At 40.9% G+C, this 27,105-nt stretch overlaps 1 protein-coding gene across 2 annotated transcripts; it reads left to right on the top strand.

Moving 5' to 3' along the window:
• The first annotated feature begins 833 nt into the window (after positions 1–833).
• SIX4 (SIX homeobox 4) lies at positions 834–13,181 on the top strand. Of its 2 annotated transcripts, XM_043472230.1 has the most exons (4): positions 834–927; positions 1,140–1,996; positions 4,738–5,426; positions 8,829–13,181. In XM_043472230.1, the coding sequence occupies exons 1-4, from the start codon at positions 925–927 to the stop codon at positions 9,623–9,625; spliced, it is 2,346 nt and encodes a 781-aa protein (XP_043328165.1). In that variant the 5' UTR covers positions 834–924; the 3' UTR covers positions 9,626–13,181. The 2 variants fall into 2 exon arrangements, with proteins under 2 accessions (XP_043328165.1, XP_043328164.1); XM_043472229.1 differs by lacking the exon at positions 834–927 and having other exon boundaries at positions 1,005–1,996.
• Positions 13,182–27,105: the final 13,924 nt, after the last annotated feature.

The raw sequence follows: 27,105 nt of genomic DNA, 5'->3' as shown, positions 1-27,105 counted from the left end.
ATCTCCTCCAAGACACCTGCACATAGAGATCGGTTTCTACCAGGAAGATCGTCTCCAAAAAGCTATTCATACACTACCATTAAAAAAGGTTCATATAGAAGCTTAAATTTCCATACTGTTATTATAATCTACAAAGTTAGATCTCTTCTACCCTGCTGACCCAGGATAAACATGGCAAAACATTCTACATACTTAGTTGTATCAGGTTCGGCTCAGTTGGGTTGCCAGCCCTCCAGCTGACTTAAGGTTAAAAACATTTTTTTTTCTTGAAGGCTTCTTGTTTTTGCGTTCTCAGTGGGCTATTTACACCGTTTTCAAGCATCCCTCCCCCTTTGGAATTTTAATTTACTGTGAACGCTTCCCCCATAGGGCATTCCCTAGTGCCATTTTATTCTTGACCCTTTTGAATACAAAATCCTTAATAAAGACAATGGAAAGGAGGGTGAAAGCAGTAGCGATACCAGAGAAGCTTCTAAATCCTCTGAAATTTTGTCATCTAGACACTGAGGGTGGCCTCTTTGTTAAGAATCTAGCATCCAGACCTTGAGGTCACACGATTAGTATTCCCATTGGAATCGTAGGGACTCTCTTTCAAAGAGTCTGCTGTCCAGTTTTCAGGCCACGTTAGGCACGTTCCCGCCCAGAAGCAGGGCCTGAAAAGAATGTCGGTGTTTTCCTTCAGGTATAGGTGCCTGGGGGTCAGGGGAGAGGGAACGGCAAGGGGTGGAGTGGGAGGCGGGTGATCGACAGGGATAGAAACTGTGTCTCCTCCTCCCTCTGAATGCGAAATAGCCAATGGGGTGGCGCGGCCGAGCCGGCCCGGCCGCCAGTGCCATATAGTATGCAGCAACCGGAGGAGTCACGTTGGGGGAACGGCAGAAAGCAGCTATCCTTTTACACTACTTTGCTCTAGCTGCTATCTTAATGGTGACTGCGTGGCCGGGGGGAAACCTGATCGGCCAGATCCAGCCGAAACCAGGAGGGAGGGAGTGGGCTTTCCGGAGGGGGGGAGGGGGGAGGGAGACGAAGAAGGAGGAGTAAGAGAGGGGAAAAGAAAGAGGAAAAGAGTGCGAGGGAGTGAGGGAGGGAGGAAAATAAACAACAACAAAAAAATGTCCTCTTCCTCCCCCACCGGGCAGATTGCAAGTGCGGCGGACATCAAGCAGGAGAATGGGATGGAAAGCGCCTCGGAGGGGCAGGAGGCGCCCCGAGAAGTGGCGGGGGGCGCGGCGGCGGCGGCGGCGGGGCTGAGCCCCCCGGCTCCAGCCCCTTTCCCCCTGGAGCCGGGGGACGCCGCGGCCGCCGCCGCCAGGGTGAGCGGAGAGGAAGGGGCAGTGGCTGCAGCGGCGGCGGCGGCCGGGGCGGCGGTGGATCAGGTACAACTCCACTCGGAACTTCTGGGCAGGCACCACCACGCCGCGGCCGCCGCCGCCGCCGCGCAGACCCCACTGGCCTTCTCGCCCGACCATGTCGCCTGCGTGTGCGAGGCGCTGCAGCAGGGGGGCAACCTGGACCGCCTGGCCCGGTTCCTGTGGTCCCTGCCCCAGAGCGACCTGCTACGTGGCAACGAGAGCCTGCTGAAGGCGCGGGCGCTGGTGGCCTTCCACCAGGGCATCTACCCCGAGCTCTACAGCATCCTCGAGAGCCACAGCTTCGAGTCGGCTAACCACCCGCTGCTGCAGCAGCTCTGGTACAAGGCGCGCTACACCGAGGCCGAGCGAGCCCGCGGCCGGCCGCTGGGCGCGGTGGACAAGTACCGGCTGCGCAGGAAATTCCCCCTGCCCCGCACCATCTGGGACGGCGAGGAGACGGTGTATTGTTTCAAGGAGAAGTCGCGCAACGCGCTCAAGGAGCTCTACAAGCAGAATCGCTACCCTTCGCCCGCCGAGAAGCGGCACCTGGCCAAGATCACCGGCCTCTCCCTCACCCAGGTCAGCAACTGGTTCAAGAACCGCCGGCAGCGCGATCGGAACCCCTCCGAGACCCAGTCCAAAAGGTGAGCGCCAACTTTCCTCCTCCTCCCCCTTCCTCTCCCCCACCCCCTTCCCAGCTTTCTTTTCCTCCAAGTGCTCGCAAACATGGCGCTTACCTTCCCCACCAGCCTGGTCCGGCTGCCCACCTCTCCCCGCCCCCCACCTCTCTCCCCGGCCCCGGGCGCGGGGCGGGAGGGGGGGGGCGCGGTGGCGAGGGGCGGGGGAACCTCGCTCCGTACCCTCCCCCACCTCCCCCCCAGAAGTTTCTGGTCGCCCGCCTAGGTCTCAGTCCCCGCCCCCACCTCGGCTGGTCACTGCTGCCCAGCTTCCCACCCCCATCCCGCCGGCTTTGAAGTTGCCACTCTCTCCCCGGTTCTGGCCGGGCGAAGGAGCGTGTGTAGGCGCCGGAACGGCAGTTCTCGTGTCCGCCCGAGGCCCACGGAGGTTGCCAGAGCCGGGCCGGGTCTGCGCCTCCGAGGGGTCACGCCAGCCCAGCGCGCGCGCGCGCTCCCCGGACCCCCAGGGTTCGGCTGGCTGGGGCCCGTGTTGGAGGTGGCCGTGGCCGTTCTGGAAGGAGGAGAACGGGGTTGGGGGGGCAGAGGGCTGGCGCCGCAGAAGGGGGTCTGGGGGTGTCGAGGTTTTATGTGACAGAGTTAATCATTCACCCTGCCCTCGCTGGTTCCCTTCGCGGCCGCGGCAACTGTGGGGTGTTGGTGCGGCTCGGCTCTGCGGTGTTTTGAAACCTGATTCTGAACTCCTTCGGATCGGATTTCAGCGCCTCGGGGGTGGTGGAGCTGCGGGGCTGCTTCCTTGGCCCCGGACAATTGCGTGTCTCCCTCCTGGCGTGGTGATGGGGGCAGGGGCAGGTTGGCACCGGGCGGGAGGCAGGAAAGAAGTGGGGGCGCTATCCACTGCGCCCTTCTTTGAGCGCCCACCCTGGCGGGTTTGAACTTTTTGACTGCCAGGTATTTATTTTTTCCCAACTGGTAGAAAATACCGGGTTTTCCGCCTCTTCCGTACGTCCTCCTGAGTCAGACACCTAGTCTGAGTGTCTCTGTGTTGTATTGTTGGACGAAGTGTAAAGCGAAGGCCGCCTAAAAGGAAAGTGTCGCCAACCCCGCAGGGACAGGCGAGAAAGAATCCAAAAGCAGCTCGTAGGCTCTGCTGTAGGGAGGAATCTGGGAGCCGGGGAGTCCGGCACGGCCGGGAGAAGGTGATCGCCCGGCGCATTCCAGAGCCCGCTGTGGTGGGCCGCTTCTGCCCTGCGCTCCCGCGGGGCCGAGAGCCACGGCTCCGGCATTCCTCACCCCAGGCAGGGAAGAAGGCTCGGTGTCCGAGCCCGGCCTGGCGGTAACCAAAACAAAACGCGCACCGCGATCGGCGTGCACCCTGACCTGCGTGCACCCCTCCGCAGACTTTCGGGGCGACCCGGAGGAGGCGCCTTGGTAACTCCACGCCACCTGCCCCCGCGCCTGCTTGAGGCAGCGGGTCCCATCGCCTACGGAATCTGCAGGCCAGGTCTAGGGGGTGGGAGCGGCGCGCAGTCCAGCTGCCCTGCATCCTCCACTGCCCGGCCCGGCGCGTTCCCCAGGTCTCCCCAGCCACACTCAGCCTGCTTCTCCCCCCACTCCACACTCCCGCCCCCGGCCCAGTTGCCCGGTTGAGGCCCCTCTCCGGATCTACCTCCCACCCGCACCCCCGGTGAGTCACCCTCGCAGACGGCGACGGCGGCTCAGCCTCAGCTCGTAAATCAAAGCGCTTTCTGCGCTCCTGGCCCCGCAGCCCAAAGCCCGAGTAATCCCCTCCCCAAGGCATGAAAGCGAACCGACCGCTGGGCACTGCAGGGATGTCGGATCTTCTGCTGGGCCAAGTCCCGCCGCGCTCCAAACGTAGGGCCTCTGTCCTACGCCCCCCTGTCCCCGCCCAGACTCAGACCAAATGGGAAACCTTTCCCCGGATTTGGTATTTCCCCCCAAATCGGAGAGGTGAGGAACACAGTCTTGTCTGCTAGGGAGCAGAACTGAGGGTACTGGGGAAAGGGTCTGATAGGTACAAGGCCACTGAGTGACCCACATCCTTTCCCTCCCACCTCCCCAGGGCACTGGCTGGTGTTCGTTAAATAGGCCCTTATGGCTTCCTTTGGATTCAAAGGCGACTGCACATAACAGTTCTGAAACAGCCACTTTGTTGAATGAAACAGTTGTCAATCTGGTGGAGTAGAAGTTTGGGAGCAGGTGAGAATATGATCTCTCGTTAACTAACTGGCAAACAAAAGCCAGTATTTCCCATCTCCTGCTCCTTTGACAGTTTCATTTACCTCCAAAACCACCGTAATCAGAATTGGTTTGAGGGGAAGAGAAAGAGTTCCTAAAGCAAGATGAATGACCACCCCTTTGATGAGTTTTTTCCTATGGTATAGGTAGAAGCATTTTTAACAGTAAGAAATAATTTCAGTGCTACAAAAAAAAAGTATACAATTCTCCTGTAAATCCTGTTAGCTGAATTTACATCTTTCAGACCTCTGGACTTTCTTTGAATTTATTATTAGTAAAGGTGATTGAGAGAGGAGAATTCCTCTTCTAGATGCCCTGGTCAAAATCTGCAGAAAGGCCTCATAGCTAAAACAAGACTAAAAGATTTTCCGCTGTGCTTTCCTTAAACACAGCCTTTAATGGGGTTAAAGGCTGGTTTTACAAACAGTTGGCACTATGTACCTTGTCATGGCCCTGACTTTCTGAACGTCTTGATTTCCTCCTCTGTACAGTGAGTCAGATGGCAATCCTAGCACTGAAGATGAATCCAGCAAGGGTCATGAAGACTTGTCTCCTCATCAGCTCTCGGGTTCATCCGATGGTGTCACCAACCTCAGCCTTTCCAGTCACCTGGAGCCAGTATATATGCAACAAATTGGAAATGCTAAAATATCGTTAAGCTCCTCTGGAGTTTTATTGAACGGAAGTTTGGTACCTGCAAGTACTTCACCTGTCTTCCTTAATGGTAATTCTTTCATTCAGGGACCCAATGGAGTTATCCTTAATGGATTAAGTGTGGGAAATACACAGACAGTGTCTTTGAACCCACCAAAAATGGCATCAAACATCATGAGCAATGGTATCTCCATGACTGACATACTGGGGTCTACCTCCCAGGATGTGAAGGAATTCAAAGTTCTCCAGAGCTCTTCAGCTAACTCAGCAGCCACCACCTCCTATAGCCCCAGTGCTCCCGTGTCGTTCCCAGGGCTGATTCCCAGCGCTGAGGTGAAAAGAGAAGGTATTCAAACAGTGGCTTCCCAGGATGGAGGCTCTGTGGTGACTTTTACCACACCAGTGCAAATTAACCAGTATGGCATCGTCCAGATCCCCAATTCTGGAGCAAACAGCCAGTTCCTTAATGGGAGCATTGGATTCTCTCCACTGCAGCTGCCTCCTGTTTCAGTGGCAGCTTCACAAGGTAAAAGTCTTATTTGGTACCATAATGCATCAGTCAATGTTTTAGCCAGCTGCTGTAAATGACGCATTTGGTGAGAGCTATAGATTGCTATTAGTCTTCGGGTACCTTACTGGCTGCTACATCTGCAGAATAGTCTTGATTTGTTTCTCCGCCTTCACAACATCCATGTAATATCCAGCTTGCTTGGTTCCCTGGTATCATGGGGGTGGGCTTTTATTTTCCCAACAACTGAATGGAAAAATACAGTTCACTGTGAGTCCTGCCAGTTCTACAATTATAGAAATATGCTAAGTCAATCGGTACTTACACAGTAACCCATTGCTTGATATTTTAAGATTAAATATTAATAATATTGCTAAGAACACAAAATGAGCCAAGCAGTTGGTAAGAATGTGTACACTTCACCTAAGCATCATTTATCTGAGCAAAAGGTGTTTTAGAAGAGCGAGCTAAAAAGACTGGATCATTTGTGTTTGATTCATGTTCCTCCTATAAATAAGATGTAACAGACCAAAAGGAAAAAACAGAGGAATATATGATTGTTTCTTGCTCTGCATGTATACTAGCCTCTTAAATGTGTGGGTTTCTTTATGAAGGCAACTGTAAGCCTTATTTTATGTTTCTAGCTTTACCAAGACATCTCCTAAAGAAAGCACTGAGATGAAATTTGGGGAACCTGAGCCTGACATGCCAGTTCTTCAGTGACTTTAAGCAAATCTGGAGAGCTTTGTGTCCCTGTTTTTCTATAAAAACAGGAATGGTTAGAATGGAGGTTGAAGAACCCTCTGACTTCAGAAGAGGGAGGTGCTGGTGCATATTTGCCTTTGTGGAAGCAAATTTGAAAGTCCAAATTTTTACCAAAACAAAAATCAAATAAGTAATTGTTTGCCTTAAAGATCAGCTTCCTGTAAAATGGTTTTATTAAAAAAAAAATCAATTTTTTCACATCTCTTTTTTTCTACAACTATGGTCTACTTCAGTTTGTTCGAGGTATTAATGGAAAAATTGTTGTGCAGTGAATTCCATTCTGCACATTTGTTTCTGTTTAGGTAAAATGGTAGTATAGTACCACACAACAGTCCTGCAGCATGCTGTTTATTTCTTCATTGTTCCAGGCTATAGAAAAGATGAAGCTAAGTCACTATCCAACACAGGACAGAAATAGTCAAACCACAGAGAAAGCCAAAGTGCGTAGTTGTATAATACTTTAATATGGATCTAACACTTTTTCTCTCTTTAGGAAATTTCCAAATAGTAGATAACGTTTTAAAGACAACAGATTTGAGCAAAAAAGCATGGTGTGTACATTGGGGAAGAGAAAGGCAGGAATACTTCTCATACATAATCTAAAGAAGTGCTGCCATGGAAGATTATTACAGGCTAATAGTTAATTCTTACAATGAGACATTCATTATGAATAAGAACAGCATTTTCAGTTAAAATAGCTAAGATCAAATGACAGAGCTGTCAATCCTTAGACTTGTCTGGGTGAGTTGAAGACATAAGTTTAACCAGACGTGTCCAGGAAGCAACATTCTCTTAGACTAATTGTGTATTGCAGTTCTCAGTAAAGTACTTGGGGAGTCAGCTTTTCTCATAGATACCATGCCTTTCTTACAAATGGCTAGACAAGGTAGATTATCTTTCTGTAGTTGAAATTTACATAGAAAAGCAGAATTTCTACATTTTACTCACTTTATAATCTAAGAAGATAAGCCCTTTTTTTTTATTTTAGCATCGCTATAAAATTATTCTTTGTATGTTGATCATTTCACAGCTGGGATTTTTTAATTGATTTTGAAATTATTGTTCAACTTATAATTCAGTTGCAACTATACTTAAATATCAAGCTTTAGATCACATCTGCTTTTCCCCTTCATGTATGTATTTCATAATATAAAAACTTTGAGAAACATTATTTTACTTAGATGCAATAGCAGTTTGAGAAAATGTCACATCTATTTTGTTATATATGGTCCTATCCAAAAATAACAAATCACTTTGTTCACATATACACTGACAAATAATTTCACAAACACACAACAAAGTAAGCATCTATTTCAGATGTCTTTTGCTGCAATTTAGTACCCAACAAGAATTTTAGAGCCTTTTTCATTTGTCTGACCTGAAACAAAGATTTATGTTAGAAAAGAGCTGAAACATGCATAGAAATGTTTTTCTTAAGTTCAGATAAAATTTTCATTTTTTGTTTGTTTAAAGACATTCCTTTGCATTTAGGGTGCTTAAAAATGTTAGGAAGACATACATATATTTATGACATTTATCAATATAGGTGGCAACATAATCACAATTATTCTAATAATTTAAAGGGGAAATGTTTTAGGTGAATTACCTTTAACTTTGAACTGTTTTCTCAAAATAATATTTACTTTAACATTGGAGTATTTTCTCAAAATAATGAAGAGTATCTACTGCACACCTAATTCAAGATCAGGGTAAACTTCCCATTTGAATTATTCTGTCACAAAACTCCCCTAGGCCCACCTTTCCTTAAATGGCAAGATAATTGCCATTTTTCCCCAAACCTAGGTGAAGGCTCAGAGGAAAAGGTTTTTAATCTGATGGTGGGAGTTGGAGGCAAGGGTCTAATTCATCTGCATTGTCTTCAGCTTTCTACCTACATTTTTTTCTACTTCCGGTCTCGCAGAACATTATAATGAGAGTCTCAAAAGATAGAAACCCTTTTTAAAAGCATTAGCTTTAGTTTTAATGCTATTGGATCTGTATTTTTAAAAGCACATTTCATTATTATCATTAATTCTATCACTACAATACTGAAAATTCAGAACTAGTACAACAAAAAGAAAGAAAAATCTACTGAATGTTTTGTTGACATTACTTTATGGTTAGTTTGGTGAAAGAGTGCAACTTGTCTGTACAGGTTTATATGGTTAACTTTAAGCCCCAGGGTAACTCATTTATGTGGTATTTTCTACATTTCCATTTATATTTTATGTCAGTTACTGAGCTTGTCGTGAACAAAGGCATTCTCTTTTGCATTTGTTTTCTAGTTCTAACTGGCAGAGCTATCAATAACTATTCAACTAACAGAGATAACAAGTCTTAGCTATTCAACTAACAGAGATAACAAGTCTTAGCAATACTGAGCCAGAAACTTAACTGAAATTAGAACTTGGAAAAAAATTTTTTTCACATTTGATTTCTAAGCCAGTAGTTCTTGCTCCTGCTTCATCACCAGAATTACTCAAGGAGTTAAAAATATACCTGCTCTGGGACTTACTGAGTCAGACTCTCAGGAGCAGAGCCTGGAAATCTGTAGTTGTAAGTGCTCAAGAAAAATCATGTGCGTGAAAAAGTAACTTTTTTCTTTCCTTATCAGTTCCGTCAATGATAATCTGTACCTTTTTTTTTTTTTTTTAGGTAACATTTCAGTAAATTCAAGCACTTCAGATGGGAGCACATTTACAAGTGAGTCTGCCACAGTCCAGCAAGGAAAAGTTTTCTTGAGCTCTCTTGGTCCCAGTGCAGTGGTATACACTGTTCCTAATTCAGGCCAGACTCTAGGATCTGTTAAACAGGAGGGCGTGGAGAGGAGCCTGGTGTTTTCTCAGCTGATGCCTGTCAATCAGAATGCACAAGTAAATACAAACCTATCTTCTGAAAGTATCTCGGGAAGTGGCCTCCACCCACTGTCGTCCTCATTAGTTAATGTATCCCCCACTCACAACTTCTCCCTCACTTCCCCAACCCTACTAAATCCCACTGAGCTAAACCCTGACATTGCTGATAGCCAGCCAATGTCTGCACCTGTGGCAAGCAAATCTACTGTGACGTCAGTCAACAACGCTAACTATGCAACTCTTCAGAACTGCTCCCTTATTTCTGGTCAAGATCTACTATCAGTACCCATGTCCCAGGCTGCCCTTGGGGAAATAGTTCCCCCAGGTGAAGACCAGGTGGGTCACCCCTCCCCAACAGTACACCAGGATTTTGTCAGAGAACATCATTTAGTTATGCAATCAGTAGCTAACATAAAAGAAAATTTCTTAACAAATTCTGAGAGCAAAACAGCAAGCAACTTAATGATGCTGGACTCCAAATCCAAGTATGTCCTAGACGGCATGGTGGAGACTGTCTGTGAAGACCTGGAAACAGACAAGAAAGAGCTTGCCAAGCTCCAGACTGTCCAGTTGGATGAAGATATGCAAGACTTGTAAACTTAATTTCCTTTCCCCCGCCCTGGCATCAGCAGGCAAATCTTTTCATGGAAGACCTGAGGACACAAAGCGTTTTCCCATTTAAAGGGAAACATTAGTTTTGCAAGTAAATGCATTCAAGAGACCTTGGATTGATCTGCATGAAGATCACAGTTAAATATGCAGGAGTAGAACTGCATTACTGCAGCCTTTTGGTTCTCTTTTCAATAGATGGAGACAGACATCAGAGATGAAATATATCAAGAAGTCAGAGTGTATCATTTGGTTGACTTAATTCTAAGGTCAAATGGAACTTGATAGTTTTTTAAATTAAAAATGTATACCCTTAAGGTAGAAAATTAAATATCACTACAGAACATTAGAAACAATACAGTTCTTTTTGTTTACTTTTCCTCCATGGGCATTGGTAAGGTTAAGAAGAGTAAGTGGTACTTCATACAATTCTAAGGATATATTTTTGAATATATGCATTTCTGTTTTTCAGCATTTTTGTGAAAGTCTTGCTTTGTCTCTATACAATTCCAAATGTGGTTGCTAATAGTTTAGTGTGGCTGAGAAAGTTCGCAACCCCACTAAGAAAACTGAAACAATCTGCAGTGTGAGTGTAAATATGTTAGTCCTATCAATAAGGATTTGGGTAATTACAGTGAATTTTATTTATGCTGTATATGTTTCTCTTATACTTCAGACACTATGAACTGAAAAAAATGTTTTGGTACTGTTTAATTTATTTTTATTGTTTGAACAGGAAGTGAACAATAGTTATTTCCAACAAAGTTTTACTTTTTGTAGGATTTTAAAAGTAATGATTTTTATCAGGAGTCTATTAAGGTCAATATTAGTAACAACTGAAACAGGAAATCTAACTCCCATTATTGGAATTTTGGTACTTTTTTTCACATTCTTGTTCTTTATTTAGCAACTCTCTGATTCATTTAAATATATTTCCTATAGAATTCTACGTGCCTTTTTACCTTGTGGCCTTTTTATTCTTATTAAGGTACAGAAGTGTCAACAGAAGCACTGATGACTTTTTTCTACTATCCAACAGGGTTACTTTCACTGAATTGCTTTTAAATCTGAAGAACTTAAGTTTCTCTTATAGTTAATGTTTATGATGCAAATGGTTGAACAACTAATTATTGTTGATACATTTCATTAAAATTAAAGTAACGGTTACAGACTACCACACAAAACCAGTTCTGGAGGCTGTGAAAACAACCATTTTAAAGTAAGGAAAGAGTTTGTATCTTCTAATGAGCAGAATTATGTCTTGTTGAAACTGTTTTGAATCAGTTGTTACATTATGACGTATGACTGTTTGCACTATATTATCGCATCTTCTTTAAATCTTTTGGGGGTTTCTGTAAGAAGCTTGTTTGATAATGTTGTGAGCTGTGGTTATACAGTTTTTATCAGGACTCTGAAGAGAAAATGTAATAATACAAATACATTTGTGTAGTGAGTAAAGTCTCTGGTCTCTGTAAAGCAAGATAAGTTAGGAAATGATCTCTTCAGAGATGACCGAAAGTTGTGGAACATGAAGATGTCATCACATCTTGCTTTCTTTAAGATCGGAACAAAGGGTCCACTCTAAGTCTCTGCATGCTCATCAGTCCAGCATGTTGAGTAAGGGCCATAGAGAATTTCACTTTTATTGTTATTGCAAATGGAACTTGCAGGCATACATGAAGAGCCCTTTGAAGAATTCCTCCCCCATCATATTTTTTTCTCCTCCATCATTTTGATGACGAATTTAGATCCCATTTTTTTATGGAATTAGTGAATGTTCCTAAACTGCTGAAATGACATGTTTTTTGTTTTGTTTTACAATGTCAGGCATTTTAGAGTTCTCTTCCACTCCACCACCACTAATACAGCTTGTTCGTTTCTTTGGGTGTGGGCTGATCATGTTACTGAGATTAATTACATGGTTCTATAGTGTAGTTTACATAAAAATGATGTTTTCCACTTGATTGCTGCAAATATCAAGAGTTTGTTAATTTTAATTTTAAAATACCCATCGAGTAAGAAAGATGGGAAAGTTTAAAAAGTTATATATGTTATACATATATAACTGGAAAAGTTTTATATTGTCTTCCAAAAATATAATAAGCCTCTCTTTTATTCACAGTTCTTCCTGTTTTCTACCTTAAGAAAGAAAAAAGATAGCACAAAACTTAAGACTTACCTAGGAAACCTATTCATACTCTAAGATATAATTATACCCCTACAATTACTCCAGGTAGCTATACAATATACCAGGTAAGAATCAATGCACATTATAAAGAACTTATTGTTCTTTTCTGTTCTTTCAGTAAAATAAGGGCCAGTTGTTATGAAGCCCATATATATGTGAATGAAATAAGATAAACCCCATGATCTCCCTGCACAGAATTGCAAATATTTTTTGCATTGCTAAGGGCCAGACTCAAAACCCTTGGCAGAATTTCTCTCCTACATAAACCAATGCTTGAAGATGCTGCAAATGACCCTCTAATGATCTCCAAAGAGGAATCAGAATAGGGGTAAACAACTCTCCTTCAAACCCCAACCCCTGCTGCTGGCTGTGGGATTTTCAATGTGAGCCTCTCTATGCACTCTTATCAGTCAGAATTTGGCATTTAGCTCTTAGTTGCATCCAATAAAGGACAATCTATTGTTTAATAAAGAGAACATGCATTTGTCCCTCGTTCAAGCAAGAGCACCTGTGTTGTACTGCTTTGTAGCTCACATGTATCAATAGTAATGAAAAGACTGAATTGTACACGTTTCATTGCCTTTCTTGTGTTATGAAAGGCAAGTAGATGTTATAGCCATAGATAAAATTCATAGTTAAATTGCACACAGACCTTCAGTCTCCCTGTATATGCCCTTGCGTCTTGCATGTTCAAAGCTAGATTATTGGGTAGGTGTTGCAGCCTGCTCGACTACATGTTAGACAAGTGTGTGTTAGTATATAATCAGAAGTTCTTCATTGTTTAAAATTTTTCGACAGATCATCTCGTCATAAAAATATAAATAATTCAGGAAGGCTGTGGGGAAAAGAATTACATTTTACAGAAGATATTTTAAAAGTCTTCCTAGAACTTAGATAATAGAGCCTAACAGTTATTTTGTATCTAATTGATACATTTCATGTTAATTTCTTATTACCACCTTACATTTTATTAATCAAAATTATATAGCATGTGACTTTTGGCTTTCAGGGTTCTCAAAAATTTTTATTGTTTTGTTGCATGTACTGTATGTTTAGAGGCAACCAGTTATATACTCAATATGGTTTTACTGTGCCTTACACAAAGAGAAAATCTATACAGAATGTATATCATGGGGTGGGGTAACGGAGTCTTTACTGCACTGTTAGGTGACGGCACACAGAGCATGTCCCAGAACATTTCTGTGCTTAATTACCCAACCAAAGAGATCGAAAGTGTGTCTGTTGTACTGTAATAGGGGCTTATGCCTGGACAATTAAGTGTTTTATTTGTTTTCTGAAATGATGTGAACTTATTTTTCTAAACACTATGCTAAATAAACTTTATATTTATACATACGTTATGTTGAAAAGTTGTTTATCCCTGGGAAAGCAGAGAAGAGTAAGGAAAAGAAAAAACAAAAACCACAAACATTTCATAGGCTCGAAAGTATAAGGATAAGAGGAGTCATTTTGGGAAAATAATCTCTGTTGATCTTTATACAAAATTACCCAGTTCACTTAATTGTGCTGCATATTCAGAGCTAAATGATTAGAGTTCATCCTCCTTAAAGCCAAGAAATGTGTCTTACTCATTTGGGTGTCCCAAATCTGAATCTGATACCCTCTAAGGTTTAATGAAGTTAATTGAAATGTTCAAGGACCTTTCCATTCCCAAGCGTTATTGAAAGGGCTCAGTATAACCCCATCTTTAAAACACTTCCATCAGCCAACGTCTGGTTATATACCACAGTTGGGTCCACCAGTGGTTGGCTTAAAACTTTAGACAGAACTGCATTACTGAGTGTGTAGAAGAGTCAGCCTTGGTACACTTTGATTCTCATTTTAAAATTAATGACATTTAGATGTTGTATGCCTCCCACACTGAAATGAAGAGGAAGCTAGATAATAAAGTAGATTGGGACCAACCATACAATTCTATTACAAAACTGAAGTCATCAAATTAATTTCAGGTATTATTTCTAGAGTTTTTTAATATTCTCGTCATTCATTTGTTTAAAAGTTTTCTATGTAGTTAAACCAATTGAAGTTTGTAGTGTCTCTGAGTACAGTGTAGGATCAGAGTATTATGGAGTGATTATATTTCGTAATTTCTTAACCAAACATTTTAAAAACATTTGACAAGATTACTGATCTACTTCAGTTTTTTTAGTGGCAAAATGATTTTTTATATTGGAATATAGTTGATTAAAATGTATGTTAATTCAAACATATTTTGTAGCTGCTTGGAAGCTAGCCAATTAAAACCCCTCAATGGGAATTCAAGACCTTCAGCTATGTGATTCAATCCCACTTTTCCAGTTTCCCTTAATAATAAACGTGGACATTTACCTTTGTATCTCACCATCTCCAATACAGTAGATAGTAAATAAACAACATTCAGATAATGGTCAATGCTATAAAGTGAATAACAGGGTTTTGGGGACTGAGAATGGTAGAGGTGGAAACATAGATTGGTCAAGGAAGGTCTCTGAGGAAGTAACACTGCAGAAGAGAGTGAACCTTGAGAGGAAGCCAACCTACAAGACCTAGAAAAGTGCATTCCTGTCACAGAAATCAACAATGTGCTTCCCTCAGGGGAAGCGCGTGGCTGGATCACACTGTTACACACTGTGGGTCATGTGACAGTAGATCCAGTCAAGAGATAGGCAGGGACCAGATCACAGGTAGAGTGAGCTTTATTGGTCTGTGCCAAATTGGATTTGATTCTAAGAAGCAAGGAATGACATAACATGACTTCCACTTCATAGTATCACTTGCCTATTCTTTGGAGAATGTTGTGGGAGGCAAGAGGAGGGCAGGAATTAGGCAACTAAGTCATACTGTCCTAAGCTGTTGGGCAGGAAAAAGGTCAGGAGCTCTTGAAGCACGTATGGCAGTTTGTCAAACAATGTCTCTAGAATTTCGTGCTCTGTAAACCTTCTGTCTATACTACCTCCTGCTTTTACGGAAAGCTGCCAGCTCCCTGCTGTGATTGTCCCAGCCTGAACCTGTGCCCTGAACTCCAGGCTAGGAGATCCAGTTCCCTAATAGATATTTTCAGAATGTCCTAGTCATTATGACTCTATATATGAATATTTAAACTATTATCTTCACTGTAAACCTGTTCCCCACTCTTGTCTTTCTAATTCATCCATTGGCCAGATAGAAAATCTGTTTCACTCTCGAGTCTTCTGTCCCTTTCTTCCCACCTCCTCCACCAGATCACTACATCAACACATGTCTGCACTTTTACCATCTCTTGAACCAGTTCTTTCCCCTCTGTGTCTAGAGTTACTGCTACAGTTTAGGCACTTAGCATTTCTTGACTGAATTATTGCAGCTTCTTCCTGCTTGGTATCCAGTGTCTGGTCCTCATTCCAGGCTACATTACAACTATATTTGGATAGAACTTTCAGAATTCAAGACTTATCCCAGCCTTACATTCCAGTTTAGAACCTTCAATGGCTCTCTATTGCTAATGAAATACCATTTAAGCCTCTTACAATACAAAGCTTCCAAGATCCAAGTCACATGAATCTGTTCCCCACAGGGACCAGGTTCTTTCTTACCTAACCGATCTCCCAGACTATTTGTGAAATCTCCAGGAAGCTCTGTCTCAGTGTCATAAACAGAATAGTTCATGGCTGATTCTGTGATCAGACAAGAATTCATAACTTCCTTTCATGTGGCAGTTATCAATTCAGTTCAGTCGCTCAGTCGTGTCCGACTCTTTGCGACCCCATGAATCGCAGCGCGCCAGGCCTCTCTGTCCATCACCAACTCCCAGAGTTTACTCAAACTCATGTCCATCGAGTCGGTGATGCCATCTAGCCATCTCATCCTCTGTTGTCCCCTTCTCCTCCTGCCCCCAATCCCTCCCAGCATCAGGGTCTTTTCCAATGAGTCAACTCTTCGCATGAGGTGGCCAAAGTGCTGGAGTTTCAGTTATCAAGTCACTGTAATTATATGTTTGCCTGTCAATACTTTCATCTCTGTTTCTGTAGCACTTAGTAGACAGTTGTTCAGTCACTCAGTCATGTCCGGCTCTTTGCAACCCTATGGACTGCAGCACACCAGGCTTCCCTGTCCTTCACTATCTCCTGGAGTTTGCTCAAACTCATGTCCATTGAGTCAGTGATGCCATCCAACCATCTCATCTTCTGTCTTCCCTTTCTCTTCCCACCTTCAATCTTTCCCAGCATCAGGGACTTTCCCAATGAGTCGGCTCTTTACCTCAGATGGCCCAAGTATTGAATCTTTAGCTTCAGCATCAGTCCTTCCAATAAATATTCAGAGTTGATTCCCTCTAGGATTGACTGGCAGTCCTTGCAGGCCTTGCAGTCCAAGGGATTCTCTAAAGTCTTCTCCAACACCACAGTTCAAAAGCATCAGTTCTTTGGTGTTCAGCCTTCTTTATGGTCCAACTCTCACATCCGTACATGACTACTGGAGAAACCACAGCTTTAACTATACGGACCTTTGTCTGCAAAATGATATCTCTGCACTGTCTGGCTTGGTCATAGCTTTTCATCCAAGGAGCAAGCATCTTTTAATTTGATGGCTGCAGTCACTATCTGCAGTGATTTTGGAGCCCAAGAAAATAAAGTCTGTCCCTGTTTCCATTGTTTCCCCATCTATTTTGCATGAAGTGATGGGACTGGATGCCATGATCTTAGTTTTTTGAATGTTGATTTTAAAGCCAACTTTTTCACTCTCCTCTTTCACCTTCATCGAGAGGCTCTTTAGTTCCTCCTTGCTTTCTGCCATTAGCATGGTGTCGTCTGCATATGTGAGGTTATTGATATTTCTCCCAGCAATCTTGACTCCAGCTTGTGCTTCATCCAGCCTGGCATTTTGCATAATGTACTCTGCATAGAAGTTAAATGAGTAGGATTACAATATCCAGCCTTGTCATACTTCTTTCCCAATTTTGAACCAGTCGGTTGTTCCATGTAAGGTTCTAATTGTTGCTTCTTGACCTACATACAGTTTTCTCAGAAGGTAGGTAAGGTAGTCTGGTATTCCCATCTCTTTAAGAATTTTCCACACAGTCAAAGGCTTTAGCATAGTCGATAGTCGATGAAGCAGAAGTAGATGTTTTTCTGGAATTCCCTTGTTTTTTCTATGATCCAAACAAAAATTATTTTTTGAATGAATAGTGACTCTAACAGTCATCCATCCCTTTAAATCATTTCACTTGCTTGGACTAGGGAGTTTTATTGCCTAACTAGTTAAAGCATTACCACTATTTATAGCACAAAAATAAATCAAGACATTTTGGGGTAAGGCCTAAGAGTGGTTCTGTGAATCTTCTAGCATTAGTGGATGGTCTTTATGGTGATTATTTTTCTTACTGCTCAAAAGTTTTTTTCACTTCCAAATAGAGCCTGAGTTCCAGATGACACACGTTCACTAAAGTTTAACAAACAGGTGGGGGCATTAGCAAAAATACACTCACTAAGCGTTTTTAGATCAATGTTTCAAAATAGCAATGATTTCCAGAGACACTATTTATACCAATAAACAGATATACCTTTTAAAAATATTCTCTCTGTGGATATATTCCTATTATTGCATTTGAACTGAGCATGTGTCTAGAGTCTATGAAGAATAGGAAATGGAATGTAGAGTTTAGGCCTCAGAAAATCTGGATTAAATTAACCTTTAGATTTGGGAAATATTAACTCACCTCTCTTTTTTTCCACTGAAATGGGTGTTTGGATATCATTATATGTGAGATCCATGTAGTTATAAGCAAAGAGAAAGGGTTAATAAAACGCACTCCCTCCCCTCCAACCCCACAGGTTAAGACCAAATCATTTACAGAGTGAGAGTACGCTGTGACCTGCCAAGGGCTATGACTGTAAGATAAGATAATTGATATTGAGTCAACAGCCTGTGACCCGCTAGGACTATTTAGAGGTGTAGAGCTAAGCGAGGTTGGGCTGATTTTGTACTCTTCCACCTTCTTCACCTGTATCTACTTTGCACCCTAATGGGTCTGCCCTTCCTGCAGGTATTGTCCTACCTTCTCAGGCACCTTAAGTGAGGATTCTGGTGTGGGTGGGTAACAGTTTAAGGTATGAAGAGCCCAACCCCCCACCTGGTGAATTTGCACTTTAAGGAAGCCTTTTAAAGACTCAAAAGAACCAATCATTCTGGACGATAAGTTGCAGATTAATAAAACTGAGCAAGGTGTTCCCTATTTCTAAGCACAGCAGGGGTGTGTGTGGGGGGAATGGGGGAAGGATGGATGAATGGAGGAAAACAAAAGGTCACCATTTCTTTCTTAGTGTGCTCACTTCCCTATTGGGTATCAAGGACCAGACAGTGGAATCTGAGCTGTTGGATTCTCTGAAAACAATTAAGTGTAGTTTCCCCACACACATCTTATCCAGAGCTGGATAATTTCCTTCAAGAGGATTCTTGTGTTGAAAAGTCATTCGCTATAATGAAATCATAAAAAATTAGGCATAGAAAAACAAGCGTTGCTCTGGGTTTTTTGTTTTGTTTTCTTTGCTTTTTAAGGTGTGAGCTAGCCAGGAGATGTACCAAAGAGAAACACAGAACTATATTTGGTTGAAATTAGGGAATGTAATACAAGTTTGTATTCATTTTTATTTACTTAATAAGTATATTCTTACTATGTTCTTTAATAGATGGATGACATTGAATATCTATTAGTATAAATGTAATATTCATTCCTTGGCAAATTTATTTTATTAACACCTAACAGGAATGAGGATGGATTAAATTCTGCCCCTGCATGAATAATCATTAGAGGTCGTAGAAATGATCAAGAGATTGGCACAACATTGTAACTCAACTATACTTGAATAAAAAAAAACCTTTTTATGTAATCAAGTACCCTATCCCATTCATCCCAGGGAGATTTTTCAAAATATCTCTAATGAACACACACTAGTTCTAAGCATACATATAATCTCACCTAATAATAATCCCTTACTTTTAGTCTCATCATAGTCATATTCTGATGTCTTAACACATACCTGTATGAATACAGATTTTTTAATCAGGTAGCAAACTGATAGTGTTATACTACTGAGCTCACGGTATGAGTCAAACTATATTAAAATAGAATTTATGTTTTTTCAAGGAGGCTAAAATTTGCCTTTAGTTATTTTATTTTTATTATTTTAAAGTTGTATCGGGCTTCCCTGGTGGCTCAGTGGTAAAGAATCTGTCTACGAATGCAGAAGACATGGGTTGATCCCTGGTTAGGGAAGATCCCACATGCCATAGAGCAACTGAGCCTGTGCACCCCAACTACTGAACCTGTTCTCTAGAGCCCGAGAGCCTCAACTACTGAAGCCCTCGTGTTCTAGAGCCTGTCCTCCGCAACAAGAGAAGCCATTGCAATGAGAATTTCATGCATCACGAGAGAGTAGCCCCTGCTCGCCACAACTAGAGAAAAGAGTCCATGCAGCAATGAAGACCCAGCACAGACATAAATAAATAATAATAAATGTTTAAAAGTTGTATTCTTGTACTACTATGTAACATTATACATATTATTAAAATTCACAGAATAAAAATCATACACATATATAAAGATGAATAAGTTCTTATTATTGTTTATGTTATCCAAGGAATCTTCTTTAATGTCACTTGGAGGAAATGTACCCCACTTTGGAGATAGTTCTCCAAGCTAGTGTTTTCAAATTTTTATGCACATATAACCAGCTTGAAGATCTTATTTAAATGTAGATTCTGATTCAACAGGTCTAGGGTGAGGTTTGAGAGTCCATTTATCTAGCTACCAGGTGATGCTGATACTATTGGCCTGGGGACCACACGTTAAGTAGTGAAGATTCATGCAGTAACTTTTCTATTACTGACCTAAATCTCAATGCAAATTGAAGTTTTAACAGTCAGTGCAATGTGTAGATGATGCAGAGAAACCGAAGATTATCAGCCAGTAGTTATTTTAAATGGTGCCTATTAAAATGTAAATTAAATGCATGAACCAGATTGAATCCATACGTAAAGTATCTAAGGTAGAAAACTATTTATTAAATACTTTAAACTCCTTTGACATACTCTCAAATATAGTAGTCATAGAAATGTTAAATATAAAGTAGTCCTCTCTATTTGTCACAGCAGATTGTTATAGAACATACAAGAAATTTTTTTCTGAAGTTATTATATGGCCTATAAATAAAACTGCCTTTTAATTTTTTTTCTGTAATTTCAAATTTTTCATTAGTTCACACTGACAGACTGCTTTTCAGTCTTTCTTGGTCAGGTTTCTTCATGAAAACTGTTAGATGTGTCTGTAAACCAAGATGATTTTTATAAAGAAAACAGTTAAGTGCAATCTTTGATAAAATGAATCTGATTATCACTTTATATACCTGATGACCATATGAAACTTCTCAGGGATCTGCATCGTAGACGTCATAAATGTTCCCCATTCATTTTCTGTCATGTAAATTCAAAAATATGGCAACATTCAGTGAAGATTTCAGCTCCCCAGTGCCAATTTGATGAAGCCCGAGTTTTATAAGTGCCAATGCACTTGTACCTAGACATAAAACCAATTCTGTAATTAGGACCCAAGCTTGTGTACCAGAGGAACAAAGTGATAAAGAACCACTTCCAACCTCTAGAATCATCAGGATATCTGATAAACTTTCCAAGTTTGGTTTTGTTGAATCAGTTTACTTAATTTAAGTCAAACTCCAGTGTCCACGTACCCAAGTGCCAGGCTCATCACTGGGGATTCAGAGATGAACAGACAAGTCTTTAGCATCTAAGAACTATGTTAAGTGGATTGATATGACCCTACAAACTATTCATGCTAAAGTGTGCCTATAGAGGTATGTACAACATGTCCCTAGGAGTTGTACAAGGCCCCACAGGCAAGGTGACATTGCATTTTAGAGAAGGAATAGCAGCACTCTTGGAGGAGGAAATGGCCACCCACTCCAGTATTCTTGCCTGGAGAATCCCATGGACAGAGAAACCTGGCAGATTACAGTCCAGAGGGTTGCAAAGAGTTGGACACGACTGAGCACACGTGCCAGGAGCACTCTGGCAGGGCAGAGAGAAAGGATGTTCTCCAAGGATGACACAGCATTTATACCAAGGATTTAAACTCTACCGTCTCATGAAATGAAACTCATGAAATGCATCATTATTTTTTAATTTCACTCCTTCTATGTCTATTTGTCATTTGTATATATATCATCCTTGGAAAAATGTCTAAGTCCTTTGCCCCTTTTAAAATCTGGTTAACTGACTTTTTGTAATTAAGTTGTAGAAAGTCTTTATATATTCTGGATATTAACCTCTTTTTAAGATATATGATTTGGAAATATTTTCTCCCATTCCAAAACCTTATGTCATTTGATGAGCAGAAGTTTTTAAGTTGGATGTAGTCCCATTTGTCCAGTTTTGCTTTTGTGGACTGTGCTTTTAGCCTCATATCCAAGAAATCATTGCTACATCCAGTATCATGAAGTTTTTCTCTTATGTTTTCTTCTAATTCTGTAAGTTTGGGGTCTCACATTTAGGTTTTTAATTCATTGAATTAATTTTTGTATATTGTGTAAGATAAAGGTCCAACTTCATTTTTTTTTGCATGTAGACATCCAGGTTCCCCAGCACAATTTGTTGAAGAGACTGTCTTCTTCTCACTGAGAAAAGCTTACCCTTTTAACCACTATCTGTATACAGAAGTTGTCGTTTAGTCACTCAGTCATGACTCTTGTGGCCCCGTAGACTATAACCTGCCAATCTCCTTTGTCCATGGGATTTCCTGGTAGTAATACTGGAGTGGGTTGCCATTTCCTTCTTCAGGGGTTGGTCTTCCTGACCCAGGGATTGATCTGCATCTTTTGCACTGGCAGGTGGATTCTTTACTGCTGAGTCACCAGGGAAGTCCATATACAGGCATACCTTGTTGAATTGCTCTTTGCTTTATTGAGGTTCACAGATACTGCATATTTTTTTTGTTTTACAAATTGAAAGTTTATAGAAATCCTGCATTGTCAGATGATAATTAGGATTTTTTAGCAATAAAGTTTTTAAAATTAAACCATGTACATTGTTTTTTAAGACATAATGTTATTGCCTATGATGGACTACAGTATTATATAAATAACATTTTTATATGCACTGGAAAACAAAAAACTTTGTGTGACTCACTTTATTATAATATTTGCTTTATTGCAGTGGTCTGGAACTGAATTTACAATATCTCTGTGGTAAGTATAAACATATATGTACCTATATGTGATTTATTATAAGAAGTTGACCCACTGGATTGAGGGTCAAAAGTCCCAAGATTATCAGGGTGACTAGGCAAGCTGGAGAGCCGGGGGACCAATGGTTTGTTCCAGTCCAAATTCGAAGGCCTGAGAACCAGAAGAGTTGACGGTGTAGTTTGTCTGAAGCCGAGCCAGTTTGGGACTCGGAAAGAGCCAGTGTTTCAGTCTGAGACCAGAAGCAAGAAAAAAAAAGCAAATGTTCCAGTTCAAAAGCAACTTGGGAAGAATTCTCTCTTACTCAGGGGAATGTCAGCATTTTTGTTTTTAAAGTTCAACCAAATATCTGAGCATCCCATAGCCCAGTCAAGTTTATACCTAAAATTAACCGTCACGCACTGCCACAATTCTGGGAATCGGTGATGGACAGGGAAGCCTGGTGTGCTGCAGACCATAGGGTCGCAAAGACCTGGACACGACTGAGCAACTGAACTGAACTGAATTGAACTGCCACTTATTAGCTGAGTGGCCCTGGGCAGATTACTTTATCTTCCTGTGCATCAGGGCCCTTATCTGTAAACTGGGAATAATTATAGAATCTGCGCTGTGCTGCGCTAGTTGCTCAGTTGTGTCTGAAAGTTGTGTCTCAGCTGCGTCTCACAAAGTTGCTCTTTGTGACCCCATGGGCTGTAGCCCACCAGGCTTCTCTGTCCATGGGGATTCTCCAGGCAAGAATACTGGAGTGGGTTGCATGCCCTTCTCCAATTATAGTATCTACCTTATAGATTTTCTGCGAGGATTATACAAAATCATGAATGCAAAGCCCTTAGCAAAACACATAATAATTGTTATTACTGTTAACTTTTAAGTTACTGCATAGGATTCCATTGTTTGGACAGATTAGAATTGATTTAACTGCTTCTCTACTATTAAATTTCAATTCTTTCTAGTTTTTAGCTTCCAGTATTTCTTATTATTGAAAACTACTTTCAAGAATATTTATGTAAAATTGTAAATGAGTCCGAGTTTTGGCTAGTTTGTTACATTCTTTGTGTTCCTAGATCTTGTATTGAAATTATTTTCCAAAATGAAAATGACTTTATTGTTACACCCATTGATCAAAGTAATGTGTTAATTTGGTTCACACAAGACAAAATCATAAAGCATAATGTGAAGAAATTCTTCGAAATCTGATCCCCTGAAGATAACCATACAAATTGGTGAATACATTTCTACAATTTTTTTCTGCATGTATATTTATGTATAAGGTTAAACAGTGGGACAGTGCTGACCAGGTTTGTTCACCTCTCATTATAATGTGGATATCTTTCCATATTAGTCTGCTTCATATTTTCACTGGTAGCATCAAATTCCATTATATGAATTGCCATAACATATTTAAGTAATCCTCAATTCATGGACACTTGAGTTATTGGAGTTTTTGTTGTTATAAAGATGTTGGGTGTGGGGATGTTTTAGGGTATTGGAATTATTCTTTGTCCTATCTGTAGTGTTGCTTACAAAAAAAAAATCTACATGTGTATTAAAAGACCCTCAGAACTGCACACCATAAAAAGATAAGAAATTTTTCTATATATAACATTTTTAATAAACCAAATTACTGAAATTAAAACAAAAAAAAGAATATCTGTGTAGATATGTCTGAGTATATCCATAATTATTTCATTAAAATTAATCTTTATAAGTGATATCACTCAGTTAAGCAGATAACCAAAGCTTTCAATAAATACATACCCATAACCTTTGCCCCTTGACTTTGCAACACCTTGTTCTTAAGGTGATTATATTTCTCAGCTTCAAGGACACCAAGCATGACTGTGTGACCTGCTCTGGCCAATGGAATGTGAGCAGATATAACATCCAACCAAAGCTTTAAATGTACTTGTGTGGACTGACTTGCTGCCTTAGATATTCTACCTTTTTACAGTTTTACCATGAGAATATCATTCCGTGGCTATCTGTTAGTTGCAGAATGAAGGATACGTGGATCAATCCTGAACTCAATTCACAGCCCAAATTGGAGTCACCCTAGTTGACCCTCAGATGTAGGTGTGAAAAAATATTTGTTGTGTAAGTCACTAAGATATTATGGTTATCTGTTAAAACACTGTTGCAGCAATAACTGATTTACATACAGAGAAATGAGATCATCGAATTTATTGGTCATACTCCAATGATCTAATCAGCCTAGGGTCATCCCAGGGTACCAAGTCTGTTATCATCCTTCCTCCAGACCCCTCCCTACCAAATCACTGAACCTACACATAAGCTCACTCCTCTTTTTTTGGGTTACTGCCAAAATCAAAAGCTTCCAAAATCTATTGGAGAAAATGTTCATGATGAGGAGTTATGGAAACTTCTTAGCTTCACCTTGAGAATCCTTAAAAAGTGTTTCTGGAGTCTAAAATCTTATTAGCTTTTCCCAAAATGTGTTTCAAAGAACACTTGTCCTTTGAAATGCTCACAAAATCCACAAAAATGGATTCAATTTTAGCCACTTAAATGATCACTTAAATGTTAGAAATACTTTTTTGTGGGGGGAAATGTATTTTTTTGAAGATGTGTTTTATGACATTCTTGAATGTTCATAATGCACACAAGCATATGAAATTATTTGAGAAAACTTGCAGTAAAGAAACATGATAAGATTCTGCATGTTCCAATCTTAATTTACACTAGCCCTTTTATTCTAGCAATATCTCAATATCTCTTATTATCTGAGAAGCTAGTATCCTACAGAATCCATTTTTTGAAAACTTAACTCAGAAGGTAGACTCCCTAATGAAGAAATTTCAGGCTTTATACAGGCCAACTAGAATGGATATTTTAGGCATCTGTAGTACCTATCATACCATGTCGCATTATGTATGTGTATCAGTTAGGATACAGGCCAACCTACTGTTTTCAGAGACCCAAAATTACAGTGACTTCGGTAAGACAGGAGTTTATTTCTTTCACTTAAGTGTCCAGAGGTTAGTAGTCTAGGTTGATAGTTGATAAGGTAGTTCTGCCTCCTCTGGGTCATCTAGGATCCCAGGTTGGCAGTTGCCTCTGTGACCCTCAACATTGATTTCCAATCCCTGTCACTTCTCAGCCTAAAGGAAGAAAGAAGTCTACAGGGGGAGCTTCCACTTTCAGAAACAATCAATATTGGTTATGTCACTTCTGACATATGATTGGCCCAATCCTGGTCACATATCCAATGCCTAGCTTCCAGGGAAATATACCTCCATCTAAGTGGTCACATGTCCTACTAGAGGGTCAAATAATCCTATTCCTAAAAGGAATAAAGGGACAACAGACACTGGGGGTCAACTAGCGGTATCTGCCACTGCAGTTAGCTTACTTGCTCTGGACTCTCTCTTCCAGGTAACAAAATGGAAGTAGTCATATAAATGAGTTAGGAAATGCCATATTTCCTCCACAGATCTATAGTTGCTGCTTCCATCAGAATGACAAACACCATCTTTAAGTCACCATTGTCTCCTACCTCCTTAAAACATCTGACACAATGTACAATTCCTAGCTTAAAATACAGCTTGAAACTGCTCATTTTTTGATATTCAGACTCACAGGTAATCAAAGAAATGTAAGCACCTCCGGGCAAAGGGAGTATCTTACCATTGTTGTCAGAACAATGTCAAACACTATAGGTGCTTGGAAAATAAATGTTTCATGGATGAATGAGATGCCAGCTCTAAAAATGGAATGGGATGCCATCATCTCCTTTATTTATTTATTTATTTATTTTTTATTTTTTTTCCATCATCTCCTTTAAAATAAAGGTGGTGCTTAATACTGGTGTAGATGCAGCCAAGCAGATAGTTCCACATAGAGCAGGTGGAAGTATAAATTAGTTCCACATAGAGCAGGTGGAAGTATAGATTCAGAGGGCAATTCATCAAAATACAAGTACAAAAAGAAACAAATTTTTGTTGGTCACATGGGCAAAAGTATAAACATTTGTTAATATATTATCTTGATGAAGGTATCAGGAAGCATGTTCTTTGAAATATTACTGGTGGGAGTCTATTTGTAGTAACCACTGTGGAGACATTTTGGGAATGCCTAGTATAGTAAAAATGTATATATTCTGACTCAATACTTTCTCCTCTAGAGATTTGTCTTACAGATACATTTGCACAATTATGATGTTCATATATATAAGGGTACTCAATACAGACTTGTTTGTAGCAGCAGAAGACTAGAAAAAGCTTAGATGTCCTTCACTGGGAGGGGAGCAATTAAATGCATTGTAGCTATTTAAAAATATATTGTTAAAATTGTGAAAGTCAAAATACACAAGAGCATTTTTACCGCCATAAATGGATGAGTTCTTAAAAAAAAGTGGCAGAGGAAGATACCCACACTCACATTTGTGTACACACACACACACACACATACACACATATATATGTATTTAACTCAGTTATGTCCAACTGTTTATGACCCTGTGGACTGTAGTCTACCAGGCTCCTCTGTCCATGGGATTCTCCAGGCAAGAATATTGGAATGGATAGCCATTGTCTTCTCCAGGGGATCATCCCAATCCAGGGACCGAACCCACATCTACCAGGGTCTCCTGCATTGCAGGCAGATTCTTTACTGCTGAACCACCGAGGAAGCAATATGTATATACAGAGAGAGAGACAAAGAGAATCTGAGAAAGAATAAACATGCTTGAAGGTCAGAGATGGAAGGATAATTTGTTAACTTTCATATTCTTAAACTGTTTTTTATCATATATCACTTTTTCAACAGAAGTAAAAAAAACTTTGTGGAGTTCCCTGGTGGCCTAATGGTTAGGGTTCCAGGCTCTTTTCGCCATGACCAGGTCCAATCCCTGGTTTGGGAACTGGGATCCTGCAAGCCAGGCAACATGACCAAAAAGTCACAATTTATATTTTTTGACACTGTCATTCTCTTTCTAGTACTATATCCCAATGAAATAATTTTAAATACAAATAAAAATTTATGCCCACTATGCATTTCAAAAACTTAGAAATAACCCAAACATCAAATATTATGGG

The sequence above is a fragment of the Cervus canadensis genome, chromosome 6 (genome assembly GCF_019320065.1).
Source record: "Cervus canadensis isolate Bull #8, Minnesota chromosome 6, ASM1932006v1, whole genome shotgun sequence".
Classification (NCBI taxonomy): Eukaryota; Metazoa; Chordata; class Mammalia; order Artiodactyla; family Cervidae; genus Cervus; species Cervus canadensis.
The sequence above is the reverse complement of the archived record's forward strand: the minus strand, read 5'-3'. Positions and strand labels throughout refer to the sequence as shown.

Bases quoted from the DNA above. Each gene is read 5' to 3' on its own strand.
- SIX4 (XM_043472229.1), top strand. From the start codon at position 1,113: ATGTCCTCTTCCTCCCCCACCGGGCAGATTGCAAGTGCGGCGGACATC. The intron at 1,997-4,737 runs GTGAGCGCCAAC...TCCTCTGTACAG, and splicing joins TCCGAGACCCAGTCCAAAAG to TGAGTCAGATGGCAATCCTA. The intron at 5,427-8,828 runs GTAAAAGTCTTA...TTTTTTTTTTAG, and splicing joins TTCAGTGGCAGCTTCACAAG to GTAACATTTCAGTAAATTCA.